Source organism: Elephantulus edwardii, unplaced genomic scaffold (genome assembly GCF_000299155.1).
Source record: "Elephantulus edwardii isolate Elephantulus edwardi_28Jun2011 unplaced genomic scaffold, EleEdw1.0 scaffold00045, whole genome shotgun sequence".
Taxonomy (NCBI): domain Eukaryota; kingdom Metazoa; phylum Chordata; class Mammalia; order Macroscelidea; family Macroscelididae; genus Elephantulus; species Elephantulus edwardii.
Genome location: NW_006399795.1, coordinates 17,208,949 through 17,228,000, shown reverse-complemented (window position 1 = coordinate 17,228,000; position 19,052 = coordinate 17,208,949). Strand labels below are relative to the sequence as shown.

Below are 19,052 nucleotides of genomic sequence, written 5' to 3'. Positions count from 1 at the left end.
GGGCGAGGGGAGCCAGAGGCTCGCCCCGGCTCACACCCCAGCGCGCGCCGGCTTCGGGCGGCGGGCCAGGACGACTCGGGCGGCAGAGCGCCGTGGAGAGCCGGACGAAGCCTCTGAAAGGAGAATGTGCGCGGGAACCCGGCCAGCGGCCCGCAGGAGTGGGAACGTCTCAAGTCCAGGGCCTCCTTACAGCTGTCCCCATCCAGTCCGAGCCCTGCTCAGTCTCCGGAGACACCCGCATCGTCTGCAGCCAGATCTCCCTGTGTCCCACCAGGCTCATGTGGTCCCTGGTCTCTGCAATAATAATGGGCATCCTTATTGAGCGCCAGGCTCTTTGCTGACAGCTAAGCACTCCACACCCATTAACTTATTGATGAAAGACCCTCATGACATGGGTGTTGGTATTTTCTCTCTACAGAGGAACAAAGTGAAGCGCAGAAAGGTTAAGTGTTATCCAGGTTCCGATTTAGCAAGGGCTAGAAACAGGGTTCAGATCTGTTGTTCACAGGGTCACTATGGGTCGTACTCGACTTGACGGCACCTAAAAAAATAAGAAATAGGGTGTCGTATTAACAGACAATAAAAATTTTTACCACTGGACGTGTAGGCAACACCATGATGTTATTGTTGTCCTTTTGTGTCATTGGATCGCCTGCTCTGAACTATGCTCTATCCTGAGCCAGCCTCATTGACTCCTACATACCTAACTCTATTGCCCCAGTTATTGTGTCAACCCATTTCATTCAGGGTCTTCCTCTCCTGTGCTGTCCCTCCACCCTTCCAAGCATGATATCCTTCTCCAAGTACTGGTTCTTCCTGGACACATACCCAAAGTATATGAGACAGAGCTTCAAAAACCTTGCCTCCAAGGAGATACTTGGTTTCACCTTCTCTAGGACAGACAAATTTGTTCTCCTGGCAGACCCTGGTATGTTCATTACTTTTCTGCAGCACCACAACTCAAAGGCATAGATTCTTCTGCCATCTTTAGTCACTGTCCAGCTCTCTGATATGTAGCGAGTAATTATGAAGATCATGGCCTGGATCAGGTGCACCTTAGTCTCTAGACTGACATCATTACTTTTAATCACTTTGGAGAGGTCTCTGATAGCGGAATTGTCCAATGCAATTCATCATCTTTTGAGTATTCTGACTACTCGTGCTAAGAGTGTTGATTGTGGGACTGAGCAAACTGAAATCGTTAACAACCTTAAATCTCTTCTTTATCTATCATGGTGCTGCCATTTGGCCCAGTGGTGAGAATCTTTCTTTTCTTCGTGGTGAGCTTCAATCCATATTGAAGACTACAGTACTTGACCTTCCACAGCAAACGCTTCAAATCCTCCTGAGTTTTGGCAATCAAGGTGGTGACATCTGCTTGGCACAGATTGTTGGTAAGTCTTCCTCCAATCCTGATACCACATTCCTCTTAATAAAGTCCTGCCTCCCAAATGGTCAGTTCTGCATAGAGATTGAAAAGGTATGGAGATGGGACACATCCCTGATGTACTTCCTTCCTGATTTTAAACCATGTTGTGTTTCCTTGCTCTGTTCTAAGGACTGCTTCCTAGTCCAAGCACAGATTTCACATGAGCACAATCAAGTGTTCTGAGATTCACATTTTTCTCAAGGTTTGCCAAAATTGGTTGTGATCCACACAGTCAAATGCCTTTGCATAATCAATGAAACACAGATAGACATTCCTCTGTTACTCTTTGCTTTCATCTAAGATCTATCTAACATTGGTGATAATGTCTCTAGTACCACAGCCTCTTCTAAACTCAGATTGTATTTCTGGTAGTTCTCTGTCAATGTACTGTTCAGTAATTTTTGGGTACTTTTCAGCAGCATTCGCTCTGTGTAATATTACTCAGTAATTTCCACACTGTCAGGTCACCTATTTTGGGGGGATAGGAATAAATATGGATCTCTTTCAGTCAGTTGACCAGGTAGTTGTCCTCCAGATTTTTTGGCACAATCTGGTAAGCACATCCAGGGTGGCATCTGTTTGTTTAAACATGTTAATTGAAGATTTTGTTCATCTCCTTGTTCTCAAGTTTCCCATTAATTTTAATGGACTCTAGTGAATGGATTCAAACCACATATCTTTAGCTTGGCAGTGTGGCTCCTTACCACTAAGCCAGTCAAGGGAGCTCTGGCCTGGTAACATCATAATGTTACTGTTGTTATGTGCCGTCAAGTCGCTTTGGACTCATTGCGACCCTATGTACAACAGCTCTGAAGCCTGCCCTGTTTTGAGCCAGTCTCACTGACTCTGGCCACCTATCCCCATTGCCTCAGTCACTGAATCAATTAATCTTATCTGAGGTCTTCCTATCCTGTGCTTTCCCTCACCTTTCTGAGCATGATGTCCTTCTCCAAGGACTGGTCCCTCCTGGCCACGTGCCCAAAGTGTGTCAGACAGAGCTTCAAAACCCTAGCCTCAAAGGAGAAACCTGATTTCACCCTCTCTAAGACTGACTTATTTGTTTTCTTGGCAGTTCATAGTATGTTCAAAACTCTTCTCCAGCACCACAACTTAAAGGCAATCAATTATTCTTCTGTCATCTTTAGTCACTGTCCAGCTCTCTGATGCATAGCAAGTAATTGCCAAGACCATGGCCTGGAACTTGTGCACCTTAGTCTCTAGACCATCCTCTCAGTACTTTGGAGAGGTCCAGAACCGCAGATTTTTCTGGTGCAACTTGTTTTTGATTGTGGAGCCAAGCAAACTGTAATTAATTGTTAACAACCTTAATCCTTCTCCATCTGTCATGGTGCTACCATTTGGCCCAGTGGCGAGGATCTTTGTCTTCTTGATGTTGAGTTTCAATCCATATTGAAGACTACAGTCCTTGAACTTCTGCAGCAAGTACTTTAGGCCGTCTTCCAGTTTTAGCAAGTAAGGTTGTGCCATCTGCGTAATGCAGGTTGTTGATGAGTCTTCCTCCAATCTTGATGTCACACTTCTCCTCATAAAATCCATCCTCCTGAATTATCTGTTCTGGATATAGATTGAATAGATATGGAGACAGGTCACATCCCTGACGCACTCCATTCCTGATTTTGAACCATGCAATGTTTCCGTGCTCTGTTCTGAGGTCTGCTTCCTGGTCTGAGTGTAGGATTCTCATGATGGAGAAAATAGTGAAACTGTCAACAATGTCATCTTACTTGGATCCACAATCAACACTCTTGGTACCAGCTGTCAGGAAATCAGGAAACATACAGCACTGGAAAAGTCTCTGGTCAGGTACCTCTCTAAATTTTTGAGGAGTAATGATGTCCGTTTGAGGACTAAGGTGCATCCATGGTTTTTCTGATCACTTGCTATGCATCTGAGAGCTGGACAATGAATAAGGAAGACAGATGAAGAATTGATGCCTTTGAGCTGTGGGGATGCAGAAGAGCTCTGAACAGCCCTTGGATGGCCAAAAGAACAAAAAATATGTCTTGGAGAAAGTGCAGCCAGAGTGCTTCTGGAGGCAAAGATGATAAAGCTTCACCTCACATATTTCAGGCATGTTGCTAGGAGAGGCTATTCCTTTGAGAGGGACATGATGCTCAGAAAGGTGGAAGGTCAGAGAAGGACACTCAACCAGGTGGATTGGCACTGTGCCTGCCACCATGGGAAAAGGTTCAGATCTGTTGTTCATAGGGTTGCTATGGATCGTACTTGACTCCACAGCACCTAACTACTACCACAAAGAAATAGGGACCTTTGGTGGCCTAGTGGCAAGAAGCTGTGCTGCGATTCCAAAAGCTCTCAGTTCACATCCACCAGTAGCTCTGTAGAAGAAGAATGGACAATCTCCTCCCCTGAGATTAACTGTCCCTGAAAACCCACTGGAGGGTCAGCTACCAACTCGAAGGCACACAACAACAAGGACTAGAAATAGGGAGCTCTGGTGGCCTAGTGGTAAGAAGCTGCATGGCAATCCCCAAAGCACGTGGTTCTCCCACATTCTGCTTTGTGGGAAAAGGCTGGGCAGTCTCCTCCTGCCCCATCTACTGCCTCTGAAAACCTGCAGGAGGGTCAGTTGTGAGTCCATTGCAATGCGACAGCACACAACAGGAGCTAGAAATAAGCTTCATCTCACATAGTTTGGGGATGTTGCTAGGAGAGACTATTTTTTTGGAGAGGGACATCATGTTTGTAAAGGTGGAGGGTCAGCTAGGAAAGGAAGACTCAACCAGATGAATTGACACAATGACTGCAGCAAGGGGCTCAAGGGGGTCCGATACGATGAGAATGACATTGGACAAGACAGGGTTCAGATCTGTTGTTCACAGGGTCACTATGAACTAGACTGAACTCAGTGGAGCCTAGCAACAACAACAGAATCAAAGTCTCTCGTGCTACAGGGTCAGCTCTGCTAGGCTAACTAACAGTTAAGATACCACCTCTTACAGGCAGCCCCTGGGCCCCTCCAGCTGAGCTGGGATCCTTAGGGAGCTTCATCTGTCCCATCTAGAGGGGCCATACCTGCTAAGGGGGGGGGGTGTCTGTAGCACCGTAAGTGTGAAACAAGCATTTATCTGGAAGGATAAACTAACACAGGCTACCAGGCAAGATGGAGCAGGAGACATGGACTCTACTGGTCAAAGTCATTGAACAGAGAGAGTGACATCACAAGCCCGGTGATGGCTGTGGACCAGTGAAGGTGACACCAAGGGGCAGATGATATCAGACAGGCAGAGTGGCATCACTGTGTGAAGTGATGGCGATCCTGCAGGATGATGTCATTAAGCAGAATGCCACGATGCCACGCTGCAGGCCAGTGACGTCAATGGTGGTCTATGAGACAGAAGTGGGTACCCAGATGCCCAGCCAGGTGGAGTGATGTCACACAAAGGAAGGCACACAGCAAATGAGGAACAGTTGTCACAGCGTTGCTGTCTGATGCTTCAAAGTGCACAGTGGGAAAACACAGGGCTTCGGGGACTTCCTTGGGCTGTTTTCAGGTTGATGCTGTTCTTGTGTTTAATTACTCTTCAGGAAGACAGAGACTAGGATCTTTTCAGTGCTGGGGTGTCTCAGGCTGTCCTCACATGCAGTAAATGTTTGCTGAGCATTCACAATGAGCCAGGCCAGTCCTTGGGTCTTAAATTCCAGCAGACAAAACAGTCACAGCTGCTACAGAGAATGGGGCGGGGAGGGGGGGAAGGGGTACACAGTTTCCTTTAAACCTTTCTAGAAAGTCCCCCTCCCTGTTGTCTGCGGGGCAGCTCTGTGGTGGTCCTCAGAGGGAGGGAGAAAACAGTCTTAGGATTGGGAAGGGGCACTGGGGACCTGTAAGAAGAGGCAAAGATAGACGGGAGGCATCATCTCAGGGTCCCTTATCCCAGGTTCCTATCCCAAAGCTTTCTCCTGTTCATCCATATTCGGCCCTTATCTAGTTGCCAGAGAAGCCTGTGCATCACCTCCCTCTGGGAAGCTCTTCAGGATTCCAGACCAGAACCAGTCCCCTGTGCAGGGCCTGGGGGTGGGGAGCAGCCAGAGTGGGAGGAGCAGCCTGGATCCTACACTCTGACTCCACTCTGCACAGAAGTGTTCTCAAGCTCTGAGATTGATGGGAGATTCAGAGGAGTGCCATCCTCCTCTGAGCCTGTGGATGATGGGAAGTTGTTGGAAGTGGGCAAGAATCTGTGGAGGGTCCTTGCAGAGAATGTGGCAAAACCCCCTGGAGAGCTGGTTCAGTCTGTGGGAGAGGTAGCTCCTTCCTCCTAGGTCCCCCCCTCCTGCCAATTTTCCTGGGACAGTGACAATACCATAGCTGTGACGTGAATACATCACTCTGTTTCTGGCATCATCAGCGTGCTAGGAGAGCAGAAATCATTTCCCCTCTCTGAACTCTCTATCTGAATCCCAGATCCCAGGAAGCTCAAGTCATCCCAGGGTAGAAAGGTTGCCCGCATTAAGGAGAGGCCCCTGCTGGTTTCTCTGCTCTTTCCTCAGGCTACCGGAGCTCAAGAGTGCCCCCCAGTGGCCACCCAAACTTCCTCGGCCTGGAAGCTTTCTGTCTGGGTCCTGCTGGGGGTGGGGAACTATCCAGGACAAGCTACTACCTGGGCCTCCCATGGTGGGAATGAGTGTTGAGATGGGAGTCCAGGTGGGCTCTGGCTATAGCTGACTTGGCCCCAGCCTCACGCCAAGATCAGACAGGCAGGGAGCTCAGATGAGGGAGAGGCTGGCCAAGTTTCATTCTTGGCAGTTCTTTACCTCGTGGGGCCTTCCGAGCAGATGGGCTCACTAACGCTGTTCTGCTTTGCTGTTCTCAGCTGTAAAATGGGGATCCCTGGGGGTGACCAGGCAGATGAAGTGAAATCTACTCTCAGAGCATGTTGATGGTGCCTGATATACAGGAAACTCCCAGTACTAACATCAGCCATGGTGTTATCATTATCTCGGAGAATATGCCGGAGGGGGAGCAAGTCTGAAAGGAATTATACACCCATCCCAGGACCTCCTGCCTCTGCCTGAAATCCCTCTAGATGCCATCTCAGATTCCTGTCAGAGAGGGAGAAGCGTTCCCATCCCAGGGAGTCCCCAGGCCCAGGATTTCCAGGGCCCCCACTTGGCTGTCCCAGCACCCGCCAGAGGTCTGTATAGAACAGAGGACTGGGAGCCTCCTGGAAGTCCTCTCCTGCTGTCCCCATCTGTCCCTCCCAGGGGCTGTACCTGGCAGTCTATGTTGCCACGTCTTTGTGGGTCTGCCTCTGTACTCATCCCTCTTTCATATTGGGACTTGTGGAGCTTGGGGCCCTCCTGGTTCCCTGGCTCTGAGTGGTGGTGACAGCTCAGGGCTGCCTGGGATCCTGGAGCGGAGCCTGCTGGTGTCTATCATCTTTTTTTTTTTTTGTCTATCATCTTTTTACAGAGGCAGCCACAATAGCACCTCACGCCCACATGCTTTCTCTGTATGCTTGCCACAGCTCCCTTGCACAGTGGGGCTTCATCCCCTCCTGTTATGTGAGCATCAAGCATGGAGTGCTGTGGCAGTGCACAGCGCTACTTCTGAGGATGCATCTCGAATGTGCACAGCACGCTGGTGTCCCGGGATGGTCACACTGGGAACCAGTGGCCATGCTGTGAGGACGGCCCAAGTGGGCACCCACGGAGAAAACAGAGAGCTGTACGGTAGAGCTAAGCCCCTACTACTTCTTTTTTTTTGGGCGGGGGGAGGGCAGGCTATAGTTAAAGATGTTGTTGAGCACCATCGAGTTGGAACTGACCCATAGCTGGCCCTCCAGCAGGTTTTCAGAGGTAGTTAAGTGCACGGGAGGAGACTGTCCATCTGCTCCGGCAGAGCAGCTGATGGATTCAAATCATGTGCCTTCAGGATTGCAGTGCAGTTTCTTCCATATTTTTATCCCAAACGTGGGGCTCCAGCCTTGCGGGCATCTCTGGCTGCTGTGACAGCTTTCCACAAACCAACGTTTAGCCCATGTCCCTTGCGACCCACCACTCTTCCAGCCCCCAGACTGTGTTGTGCTTCTTTCTGACTCTGACATCACTTTCCATTGACTCCATGGCATCAGTGACACCACAGACATCCACCTCCTGCTCAGATCATTGGCCCTGGACTTGGACAGAAGGCACCAAAATGACTAAGCCTAGAACCACAAGGTTCTTCCAAAAAGCTTGGGTTCAGAGAGTTGGCTTGTGCTTGGACAGCTTCAAAGTGGAATCTCAAGTGTTAGAAAGACAGAGCAGGCAGGACAACGTGAACCTCTTCTGTCTACTGGGTTGCCACTCCCCCTCAGTCTTCCGTGAATGAAGCTTTTCTTTCTGATTCTTCTGGGACCCCTCCAGCCAGGGAGATGGAGGTGTTCTGTTCCTCTCCCCTGGATGCAGCACTTCCGGCTATCAATCTCCCACACCCAGGAACCCAGCTTGCAATCTCTGCGGCCTTGTCTCCACCCTTTATTGTCTGAGAGTTTAAAATCCAGGTGGTCTCAGAATCCAGAGGGAGAGGTCCTAGTCTTCAGGTCCACACCTCCTGCCCCTCCCTACCCTCCTCAGTTTCTAACATTTGACCCACTATCTGGGTGTCAGTCCCACTGAAACCTCTAACCTCCACCCTGGGTGACTTCCTCTCCTATCTCTAGTTCCTTATCTGCTCAATCCACACCCTGGCCTCCTCCACTCATTGTACTGAGTTGATGAAACCATGACCGTGATCGCTACTACCTTTATCTCTTCCAAACCAGAATCTATTCTTTCATTTGTTTTGTGAGTTACCTGGATGAGCTCAGGCAGCTCCATCTGGCCTGATCCTGCAGTTACAGATCAAGGGACTGCAGTGACATCATAACACCTATATGCCTTGGAGCTGGCCCTCTTCCTCTCTTGCCACCCCCCACCCCCACCCCCTGCGCCTGTCCCAGGACCACAGGCCTCAGGCCAACATTACAGGATCAGGAAGGGGTCACAGCAGGGCCTCTTGAGATTTGGGCTCCGGAACTCAGATAGTAAAAGTTCCCCTGCAGAGATGGGGCACAGCACATTCCAGGCTTGAGGGGAGGAGTTGTGAAGTTGTGGGCTGGTTTTTGGTCCCTGTGGACTCTTGTAGCTACCCTAGCCCAAGAGGAACCCCAGGGAGACACAGCCTGGCCCCCTCATCACTGCTTCTTGATGATCGCCCTTCTCACTTTTCCAACCTCATTGCCTCCAGCCTGTCTTGCTCTCAGTCAGTCCACAACCTCTTCCTGGTTTTCTGGAGGATACAGAAACCTTCAGAAGAGAATCCTTCAATGTCCCCCTCTTCCCTTAGGCCACGCTATGAACCTTTGGTCAGACCTTCCGCAGGGTCAAGGACCCAGTGTGATCCACACACACTCCCACCACTTCTATGTTACCCATTTTGTCCACTGTCCTCCAGCCACATAGCCACGGGCTCCCGTGTGTGCCTCAGGGCTTTTGCACTGCTGAGCCTCAGCATGGTTTTTGGTCTTTCTCCACTACATCTTTACGTAAAGGTCACTGTCCCCTCTCGTGCTCACTCTACATTAGGACATCCTATGCCTCTTCCTGCTTTACTTTTCTGCTTCCCACTTGTCACCCCTGTAAAGTGCCTTCTTAGTGTGGCGTTCGGCCCCATGAGCGGGTGCCGGGAGGTGTAGTACGGGATTACAGGATCAGGTGCAGAGATCAAGGGTCTGCCAACACAGGGTTGAGTTGTGAGTCCAGCCCCAGATATCTCTGACTGTGGGATCTAATAGTATAGTATGTTTATGCTGCCACCAGTTGCACAGCTCCCTGGCATTCTAACCTGGGTCCTTGGATTTATCCAGGGCTCCTACACATTGCCCCCTAAAACCTCAGCTCCCACTCTGCTGTCTCTGGACCAGAACAGCACCCGTCTCTGATCTGGGCTCTGCCTTCCTCCTCTGTAGAGCAGAGCTCAGAGAGCTGGGTTCAGAGTTGCCAAATCCACCACGTGGTGTGAGATACAGGCCAGCGAGGCTGTGATCAAGGTCAGGTGCAGCATTGGCACTGGCTTTGAGAGGCTTACAGCTAATTAGACCTCAACAATGTAGCGCCTCAAGACGCTTGCCCTTCTCTCAGGGCCCTCTGAGGACACGCCTCATGATGCCACAGGACTTCCCCCGTGAGGTCCTGCCAAGCGCTGTGGGAGGCCCTGAGAGATAGTGTCACCTGGTGACCTTTGAGCTGTGACACAGGCCCAGGTGTGTCAGGGACCATTGACCAGTCAGATTGGGGCAGATGGGGAGGGGGGGTGTAAAGGGAGAGTAATAGGTGACTCATACTGGGGTGAGTCCTCTCAGTGGGAGGATAATGGACTCCACAGAGTACAGGGGTCACCTTAGCTGCGAGATGGACACCCGTGTAAGGCAGTGACCCCTGTGAAAGAGTGCCACGAAATGGTCTGGCCTTGCTCCTGGGGGCCTGGGAAGGGGCAGGCCCTGCATCTCCTCTACCTCTGGCTGCTGCTACACACCCAGCTGGGAATCACTCCATCTTCCATGGGGGTCAGAACTGTTTCTTTAATGGGCTTTTGCATGATCCCGGAAGGAGTGGAATTAGGTAGAGAGATGTTGAAGTCAGATCCATTTCTTCCAGTCTCCCCCTACCCCATCTTTTAGGAAAAAGTCAGGCTTCCAGTCCATATTTGAACAAAAAATGAACCTTGAAGGTCTCTATTCAATTAGACTCAGAGAACAAGGCCAGGTAGGAGAGTGAGGAGGTAGGTGGGATACTGGGAGGCGAGGTATGTAGGAAATTGGGAGGACATCAAAGACCAAGGTGATTACCAGAAAAGGCAGCCCTGCAGAGTATGTACAGGAGGAGAGGCGAGGCTGTGTGTGCGTGTGCAGGCGCACACGTGTGTGCACGTGGCTGTGTCTCTGTGTATTCCAGAGGGAAGACACATGTGTCACCTCTGTGAGGACCTCTGGGTGGGCTGAGACACAGAGACCATGGGGCACAGTGGTCATGGTGAGTCTTGTGCAGAGAAAGTCCCCCATCCAGCTCTCGCCAGCCTCTCTTCCCTTTTGCACCCACATATTAGGAGTTCACCCAGTTCTGTAAATGTGTCTCCTCAATGCCTTTGAGTTTGCTCTTCTAGTCAAAAGCAAGAAGGTGATTGGTAGAGCTAGAAAAAAATAACTACAATAAAGAAGGAAGGAAGGAAGGAAAGAAAGAAAATAAAGGTTCTAGTGTATGTTTCAGGGAGCTCTGGTGGCCTAGTGGATAAGGAATTGTGCTGAAAACTGAAAGGTCGGGAGTTCAGATCCACTAGCTGCTTCATGGGAGAAAGTCAGGCCACCTCTGAAAACCCACTGAAGGGTTAGCTGTGAGTCAGCTCTGACTTGATGGTAATGAGTCTGGGGGTTTGATTTAGTTGGTTTGCTGGGGGCTTTTTAGTATATATTCCAATACTCTGAAACAAAGAGTCACTCTCAGATCAGGATGCTTGTTTGAGGGGGAAACAGAAGTGGAGATTTTACCTTCTATTGCTTCACTTTGTTTTTTTAAAAAATTAAGCATTTATTATTATTTGAGCGAACGTTTGCAAAGTGCATTGGTTTTCCATTCAGCAATTAATACACAGTCTGTTTCATGACATTGATTACAATCCCCGCATCCTAACAGCATTCTTTTTTTTTTTTTTGTGCTGTCTGAATTGGGTTTATTTGTTCCTAACAGCATTCTTCCTTCTTCCTCTCTGTGTTTCTTGTTTCCATTCACTCTTCTTTCCTATCCCTTTCTGCCTTCTGAGCTCGATTCCTGATTCTGATCTGTAGTGCTTGATTTTCTAAAGAATGCTTTTCTTCCTGGTGTCATCAGTCATCGTATAGGCCTGAGGACTGTTTGGCTGGAAGTTGAATCATAAGGATGATTTTAGTTTCAGGCTTAAAGGAGGACTATGTGAGTGACCTAATCTCAGGAGTTCTATCTGTTTCTATCACATCAGTAAGCCTAGTCTCTTCTATGATTTGAGTTTTGGTCCACATTTTTCTCCCACCTTACCAGGGAGCTTTTATTGTGGTCCATGTCAGAGTAAATGACAGTCATAGCCTGGCACCATCTAACTCTTCTGGTCTCAGGGCTGAAGTGTGCGCGTGGTTGTCTGGGCTCTCTATTTCAATAAAAGTGCGTGATTTTCTTTTTACTATACCAATGTCGCTCACACAAAAAAGAGAAGATATATATCTAAAATAAAGAAATGAAACATGGTTTGTTATTTGTAGATTAATAATTTGGTTTTCCCTAAGATTTTTTTCCCCTCTTGGTGGATGGGGGTAGAATCAGCAGCACAATTCTCTACACATTACATCGCTAGAGCTACCTCTTTTCAACAATACAGGAATGTTTAACTAAATTATAGTATGTCCTATAATGAATTCATTATTTCAAGCAAAACATGAGGCCATCAAAGCACTTTGTATAAATGTATGTTGATATTGTTGTTGTTAGGTGGTGTAGAGTTGGAACCTCCTCATAGCTGGCCTTCCAATGTGCTTACAGAATCTCTAAGTGGTGTAAGATATGTGTCTGTAAAAGACGTGGTTTCCATCTTCCTCTGTTAGAAGAACTGGTGTATTCAAATAGCCTGCTTGTGTGTTGGCAATGCAACTCGTTACCACTACGCCACCAGAGCTTGTATTATCTATTAATATGAAAAGGTATCTGTGATCCAATGTTTCATCGACCAAGCAAGATAGAAAACAAGAAGGAGAGAAGAAATCCTTTTTACCCCTTCTAGTTGTTTTATTCACATGAAATAAAATGAACATGATGCAAAATGAACCATTTTAAAGTGTACAGCTCTGTGGCACCTAATCCACTCACAATATTGAGTCAACCATCCTGTTTCTGAACATTTTAATGGAGACCCTGTGACCATTCTCCCTGGTTTAACTACATTTCCCTAATGACTAATGATGTCAAGCATCTTTTCATGCGCTTACTGGCCCTTTGTGTACCTTCCTGTTTAAATCCTTTGTCCACTTTTTATTGGCTGCTTTTTTTTTTATTATGGAATTGTATATAGCCTTTAGTATTAATTATACCTCAACATAAGGAAAGCAAACATTCTTATAACTGGATCAATAAACAAAATAAGGATTAACAGAGAAAAGACTGAAGTTGTCAAGGATTTAATTTCACTTGGATCCACAATCACCATTCGTGGAAGGAGGATTCAAGAAATCAAATGAAATTTGAACAACACAAGGTATTAGAGTGGGAAAATTTGCTGCCAAAGATCTCACTAAAGTGCTAAAGAGCAAGGATGACACTTTGAAGACCAAGGTGTGCAGGACCCAATTTTCAATTGCTTCATACAAACACCAAAGAAGAATTGATGCCTTTGAATTTTGGTGTTGGTGAAAAATGTTGACTACAGCCAGGAAATCAAGAGATGAATTTCATTGGGAAAGTCAGCTGTCAGGGACATCTCCAGAGTCCTGAAGAGCAATGATGCCAGGCTGGAGACTAAGGTGCACCTGATTCTGGCTATAGTCTTCGCAGTTGCATGCTATGCATTGGAGACTTGGACAATGACTTGAGATGATAGAAAGAGAACTGATGCCTTTGAGCTGTGATGGTGGAGAAGAGTGCTGAATATACCATGGACTGCTAGGAGAACAAACAGCTTTGTCCTGGAGAGGGTGAAGCCGGGCTGCTCCTTGGAGTCAAAGATTCTGAGGCTTCGTCTGAGATACTTTGGGCATGTTACCAGAAGGGACCAGTCCTTGGAAAGGGATATCATGTTTGGGAGAGTGGAGGGACAGTGCAGGAGAGGAAGACCCTCGATGAGATGGATCGATTCTGTGATTGGGGTGGTGGGAGTAGGTGTGTAGGAGACGGCGAGGTTGGCACAGGATAGAGCAGGGTTTAGGGCTCTTCTACACAGGGTTGCTATAAGTCTCAAGAGACTCAACGGCACATAACAACAACACCACCACCACCATGAATTGACAAAAGAACAAATTTGTCTTGGAAGAAATGAAGCTATGGCACTCCTTAGAAGCAAGAATGATGAGACCTCGTTTTACATACTTTGGGCCCATGGAGAGGAACATCATGATTGGGAAAGTAGAGAGAATGACCAAGAGGAAGAGTCACAATGAGATGCATTGACAGTGACTGCAATAAAGGATGTGAGGATGACCCTGGACGATTTAAAAAATAGGATTGAAAAGGTATGTTTCCATAACCTAGGTTGGTTTTTTACTTCCTTGATAGTGCTTGTTGTTGTTGTGCGCCATCAAGTTGGAACTGACCCATAGCTGACTCTCCAGTGGATTGTCAGAGGCAGCTTAATCGCACAGGAGTAGATTGCCCGTCTTTCTTGCATGGAGCGGCTGGTGGATTTGGACCACATACGTACCTTTGAGATTGCAGCGCAGCTTCTTATCACTAGGCCACCAGAGCTCTCTCTCTTTTTTTTTTTCAGAGCTCTCTCTTGCCACTAGGTTGATAATAAAAAAGAAATAACTTCTTTCCATCCTCTTTAGACGGTAAGGCTTGAGTCAGGATGGGCTAGCAGGGACGTCAAAGGAGCATCAACAGACTGTGGTCTGGAATCCTGGCTCTAGAAGGCAAGTGCTTTCTCTCGTTGAAGCATTGTCTCAGAAATGGGCTCTCTCGGGCCTGCCTGAGGCCAAGAATCTTGCATAGAGCCTCATCAAGGGAGAAACACAAGAGACAACTCTGGGGCCATACACTGGGTCATGGGAAAGAGAGGAAAAGATGGCGGGTAAGACCTCCTGGAACTTTGACCTGGGTCGTGCAAACAATTAACCTGCTTGACTACGAACCATAAAAAGGCTGGAATCTGGAGGCACCTTGGAAGAAAGGCCTGGCGACCCAATTCCAAAAGGTCTTGCAAACCCCATTTTTTTGAAGGAAAATTACTTTTCATCAAAGAAGATTCTGAATCAGTGTTGTCCTAAAGCAACGCCAGTTATTCCCCAGTGGTTTGAACTGCCATTCCTTTTCCCCCCAATTATTATTATTTTTCTTGTGTGTACCATCAAATCAGATCTGACTGGTACAGGAGGAGATTGCCCTTCCTTCTCCAGCAGAGCATCTGGTGGATTAGAACTGTGTACCTCTGGGATTGCAGAGCACCTTCTTGCCAGTAAGCCACCAGAGCTCCCTTTGAACTGTCACTCTTTTGCATTGTTTCTGAATTAAGCGTGGTGATGTTCTCTGAGTTTACCAAGTTTGCATTTTGGTGAGTTGAAAATGGAAATTCTCATGTTGTGACATTTGTGCATCTTTGAAAGGAGCTGAAGTACTGGACCTCTAGGGTGTCTAGGGGGTTTCTGAATGCACACAGTAGGGGGAAGACCGGAGGGGATCCAGGGGAGACTCATCTGAACCTGGGAGCCTGGGTTCTAGTCTACATTATGCTTCCCCAGCCTTTCAGTTTTGTTTCTGTCCTGAACTTTGAGGCAGGGCTTGGGAAAAGGAAACTGAAACTGAATCTGAAATGGAACCTGACAGCAGCCTCGGATTGGCTCCCTTCTCCCTGACGCTGTGCCTGACGTGTACTGTTTCTATCCCTAAAAAGCAGGGGCTGTGAGACCAAGAGAGGGGGTGACAGCCAGAGGCAGCAAACTCCTTGGTGACTGCAGATACACACGGAACCCACAGCCATGGTGAGGCAGGTTTGAGGTGGGAGGCAGGTGGCTGGCAGGTGGGCTTGGTACCAGCTGATTCTCTCTTTCCCCAGGGATGAGCACCTGCCTGAGATGCTCCAAAGTGTTTAGAGGTTATTCTCCAGTGTGAGAAGAGACTGGGGCTCATGGTGAAGTCAGGATTTGAGTCTTGGTTGGTCAGCTCATCCTGGTAGCCAACCCTGAAGAGGAGTACAGAGTGCAGCATCTTAGTGAGGGAGAGGGCAGGATGGCAGGGGGGACATCCCTCCTTCTAGCAGTGCATCCTTCCATGCCCCCCCCAACTGGGGCCCCTTAGCTGGTGGGTGGGCAGGAGAGAGGAGTGACAAGTGTCCCAGGCTTTAGGAACCTGGATTAACACTAGGTGCAGGCTGGCCCCCAGGACCAGTGCCTACTCTCTGATTCACTTGATGTTCTGCAGGGCTGGGAACTGAAGGTGAAGATGGTGAGTGGGGAGATCATGGTGCCCATGACAGACTCTATGCAACTATCAAATTTGAAGAAGCTGCTTGCACAGAAGCTAGAAGTCTTTCCCTTCCAACTGCGACTGGCCCACCTGGACGGCCAAGCACTGCAGAATGATGTGCCCCTTACCAGGCAGGGCCTGGGTCCCAGCAGTGCAGTCTCGCTGATAGTGACAAATTGTGAGCCCGTGACCATCCTGGTGCACAACAAGGGCCGAAGCAGGCCCTACACAGTGAAGCTGACCGACGCCGTGGCCAAGCTTAAGCAGCAAGTGTGCCAGCAGGAGAAGGTGGAAGTTAACCTCTTCTGGCTGGCCTTCGAGGGGAGGCCCATGGAGGACCATCGGATGCTGGGGGATTATGACCTCACTCCCCAGTGCACTGTGTTCATGAATTTTCGGCTTCGGGGTGGCAGCATAGGCCTCCAGGGGCTCTGAGATTCCTGCCCTCCTGAGGTGCCTGGACAAGGAGATGGTGGGGAAGCCTGACTTCAAGATTTGTCGCTTTCAAGTACCAGTAATAAACACTGATGCCAAGTGAACTCTCAGCCTCCTGCCTTGTCCTAGTTCTTGTGTTTGTTTGTCCCTCTCCTTCTTGATGATGAGGAAGGGCAGGAGAGTTAGGGGAGGGGACCTAGGGTCACTGGAGGTGACCAGGTTAGGGTTACCAAGAGGGTTCCAAGAGAGAGGGTTCAGAGCCTGGTGGTGGGCTCAAACAGTGAAGAAATTGAAGCTATGTCCCAGGTAAATTTAAGACATTAACTTCTAAAGAAGCAGAAGGAGGCATGTGGAGTCCGTGTCGGTGAGCAATCTCCACCCCCACACCTGAGAAGGCGAGGGTGGGTCCCTGGGGTCTTCCCCGGGTGGCCAAAAGGGAGACAAGTTCACACCAACTGGGGCTGGGTATTCTTTGGCAGAAATGACCAGCACATGCTGGCCTAGGGGAGGGTTTAGGCAGGGGCTGGATGAGGGCTGAGCTGACCAGTGGGGACAGTATCCACTCCCCAGAAGAAAAGAAACACATTGTGGAGAGATGGGACACTGGAAGGGAAACAATCACAAACTATACAGATGAGCTTGTCCCAGACTGAGGGTGTGGTCCTGGAATGGGGGGTTCCCAGGGTCCAGAGAGTGATGAGCATATCTTAGGGGGCACTGGAATGAGGGATACCTCTATCCAGGGGGAGAAGCTTATCCTAGATGGGGGTGAGGGGACCTGGAATGGGCATGTCCTATGGTCCAAAGGGATAAGCTTGTCCTAAACTGTGGCTCAGTAGTTAAGCAATCAGCTGCTAACAGAATGTTTAGCTGTTCGAATCCACCAGCTACTCAGTGAGTGGAAAAGGAGGCAATCGGTTTCCACAAAGATTTGCACCTTTGGAAACTCTTCTGGGACGGTTTGATTCTGTATAACAGGGTCTCTATGAATCAGAATAGATTTGAGAGCAATGTGGTCTTTTCTTTAAAAAAATCAGGGAGTTTCCTTGGTCCAGGGGCACAAACTTGCTCCAGACTGATGGACACTGGAGTGGGAGCTCTCATAATCTAGGGAGACAAACCTATCCAAGATTAGTGGGCATTGAAATGGTGGAGCTTTCACGGACTGGCAGACTACTTGATGCTGATTTGAAGGCACAAGAATGGGTAGCTCCCACAATCCAGGGTATGAGTTTATACCAAATCTCTCTTTCTCTCTCATTGCTGTTGAGGGAGCTCTGTGGGTAAAAGGTTAGTAAGTAAAAGGAATTGTGCTGCCAATTCAAAAGCAGCTAGTTGGAATCCACTAGCTCCTCCTCAGGTGAAAAATGAGCCATCTGCACCTGTGCAATCTACAGCCTCCTAGAACCTGTCGGAGGGTGAGCTATGGGGTTGATTCTTATTCCACAGTAAAGTTGTATTTGTAGGTCTTATAAGCCACCTCGTCAAAGGTGACTCGCAACTGACCCTCCAGTGAGTTTTCAGAGGATCTAAAATCATGTAGAAGGAGACTGCCAGGAGCATCTAATACACCCCCTCCTCGTAGGATACTTCAAGGTGCTAAGGAGCAACAATGTCAGTTTAAAGACCAAGGTGTTTCAAGTCATGGCCTTTTCAATTACTTGCTATGTACCTGAAAGTTGGACAATGAATAAGGATGACAGAAGAATTGTTGCCTTTGAATTGTGATGCTGGAGAGAAGAGTACTGAATATCCATGAAATGCCAAAAGAACAAATACTTATGTCTTAGAGAAAGTGCAACTAGTGTGTTCCTTAGAGGTCAGAACGGTGAAACTTCATTTCACATGGTTTGGGCATGTTGTTAAGAGGAGCTGGTCTTTAGAAAAGAACATCATACTTGGAAAGGTGGAGAGTCAGTGATAGGAAGACCTTCAAGGAGATGGGTCAACACGGTGACTGTGACAATAGACTCGCGTGATCAGGGATGATGAGGCCAGCACAGGACAGGGCAAGGTTCAGATCTGCTGTTCAGAGTCCCTCATGAATTGAAGTCAACTCGATGGCATCTAATAGCAACACAAGATACTTTTTCTGCTGTCTCTCTTGTACCAGTTTCCCGGAAGAGTCCCTGTGAGCCAAGCTGAGTCAGCCTTGGGCTCTGGTGAGATGAGGAGAATGAAGGAGCTCAGCAGGGGAGGAAGCTTTTTGGGTCAGACCTGCTGGTCCTGAGGAGCAATCAGGCTTCATGATCTCAAATCCCAGGGGGATCTAATCTGGGGAGTCCATAACTTGGCCGAGGAACCTGAGTCCAGTTGTGCCATGGCAGCGGTATTATATATGAGTGCAGCAGTGGGTTGTTTTGACTGCAGCCTCTACCCTTTCCAAACTCCTTGCGCATGCTCAGCACAGTCTTGCGCTAACTGCTCCCTATGTGAGCACAGACCTGGGCACCCTATCGTGAGAGTTGGAGCTAGACTAGGATCCCCAGAAGAGGGTCCTTCTGTCCACTAAGCTTGAGATGTGATTCTAGCTTAAGCGAGGAATGTACAGGAAACTCAGATTTGGAGCTCAAACTGGGAAGCAAGGAAATCTCTCCCTCCAGGTCACTCTCTCACTTGGACTCTCTGGGCCTCAGTTTACCCTCTGTACCTAACCAGGTGAAGCTGGAGAAATGGGTCGGATAAGGGGGCGTGGCGGGTGGACAGGCTCAGAGCTTGCAGGCGCAGGACAGCTGGAGGCGCCCTCCGCTCTGCAGTGGGCTGAGCGCGCCGCGGGGAGGTGGGCGGGCTGCGCCGCGACCTGGCCAATCACCTCACCTCTTGTCTGCATTGGCCCCGCCAGGCAAGGGGCGCGGTCTGCTACGGCCGCCTCTTCTGCTAGACGGGCCTGCGGCCGGGTCCCGGCCCTCTTGTTAGAATCTCTCCCATTCCAGAGAGAGGCTGGGGTCCCTCAGTGAGCTCTACCTGCGGGTCAGGGACGTGGGGAGCAGTTTCG

The 19,052-nt window shown here is 48.8% G+C and overlaps 1 protein-coding gene across 1 annotated transcript; it reads left to right on the top strand.

The window, feature by feature from the left end:
• Positions 1-4,721: 4,721 nt before the first annotated feature.
• On the top strand, positions 4,722-16,057 carry ISG15 (ISG15 ubiquitin-like modifier). Its single transcript, XM_006885955.1, has 2 exons — positions 4,722-4,835; positions 15,578-16,057. Exons 1-2 carry the CDS (start codon positions 4,722-4,724, stop codon positions 16,055-16,057), a joined length of 594 nt encoding a protein of 197 aa, XP_006886017.1.
• Positions 16,058-19,052: the final 2,995 nt, after the last annotated feature.

Excerpts from the sequence above, each read along its gene's own strand:
- ISG15 (XM_006885955.1), top strand. The coding sequence starts at position 4,722 with ATGGCGATCCTGCAGGATGATGTCATTAAGCAGAATGCCACGATGCCA. Across the intron at positions 4,836-15,577 it reads GTACCCAGATGCCCAGCCAG|GGCTGGGAACTGAAGGTGAA; the intron begins GTGGAGTGATGT and ends GATGTTCTGCAG.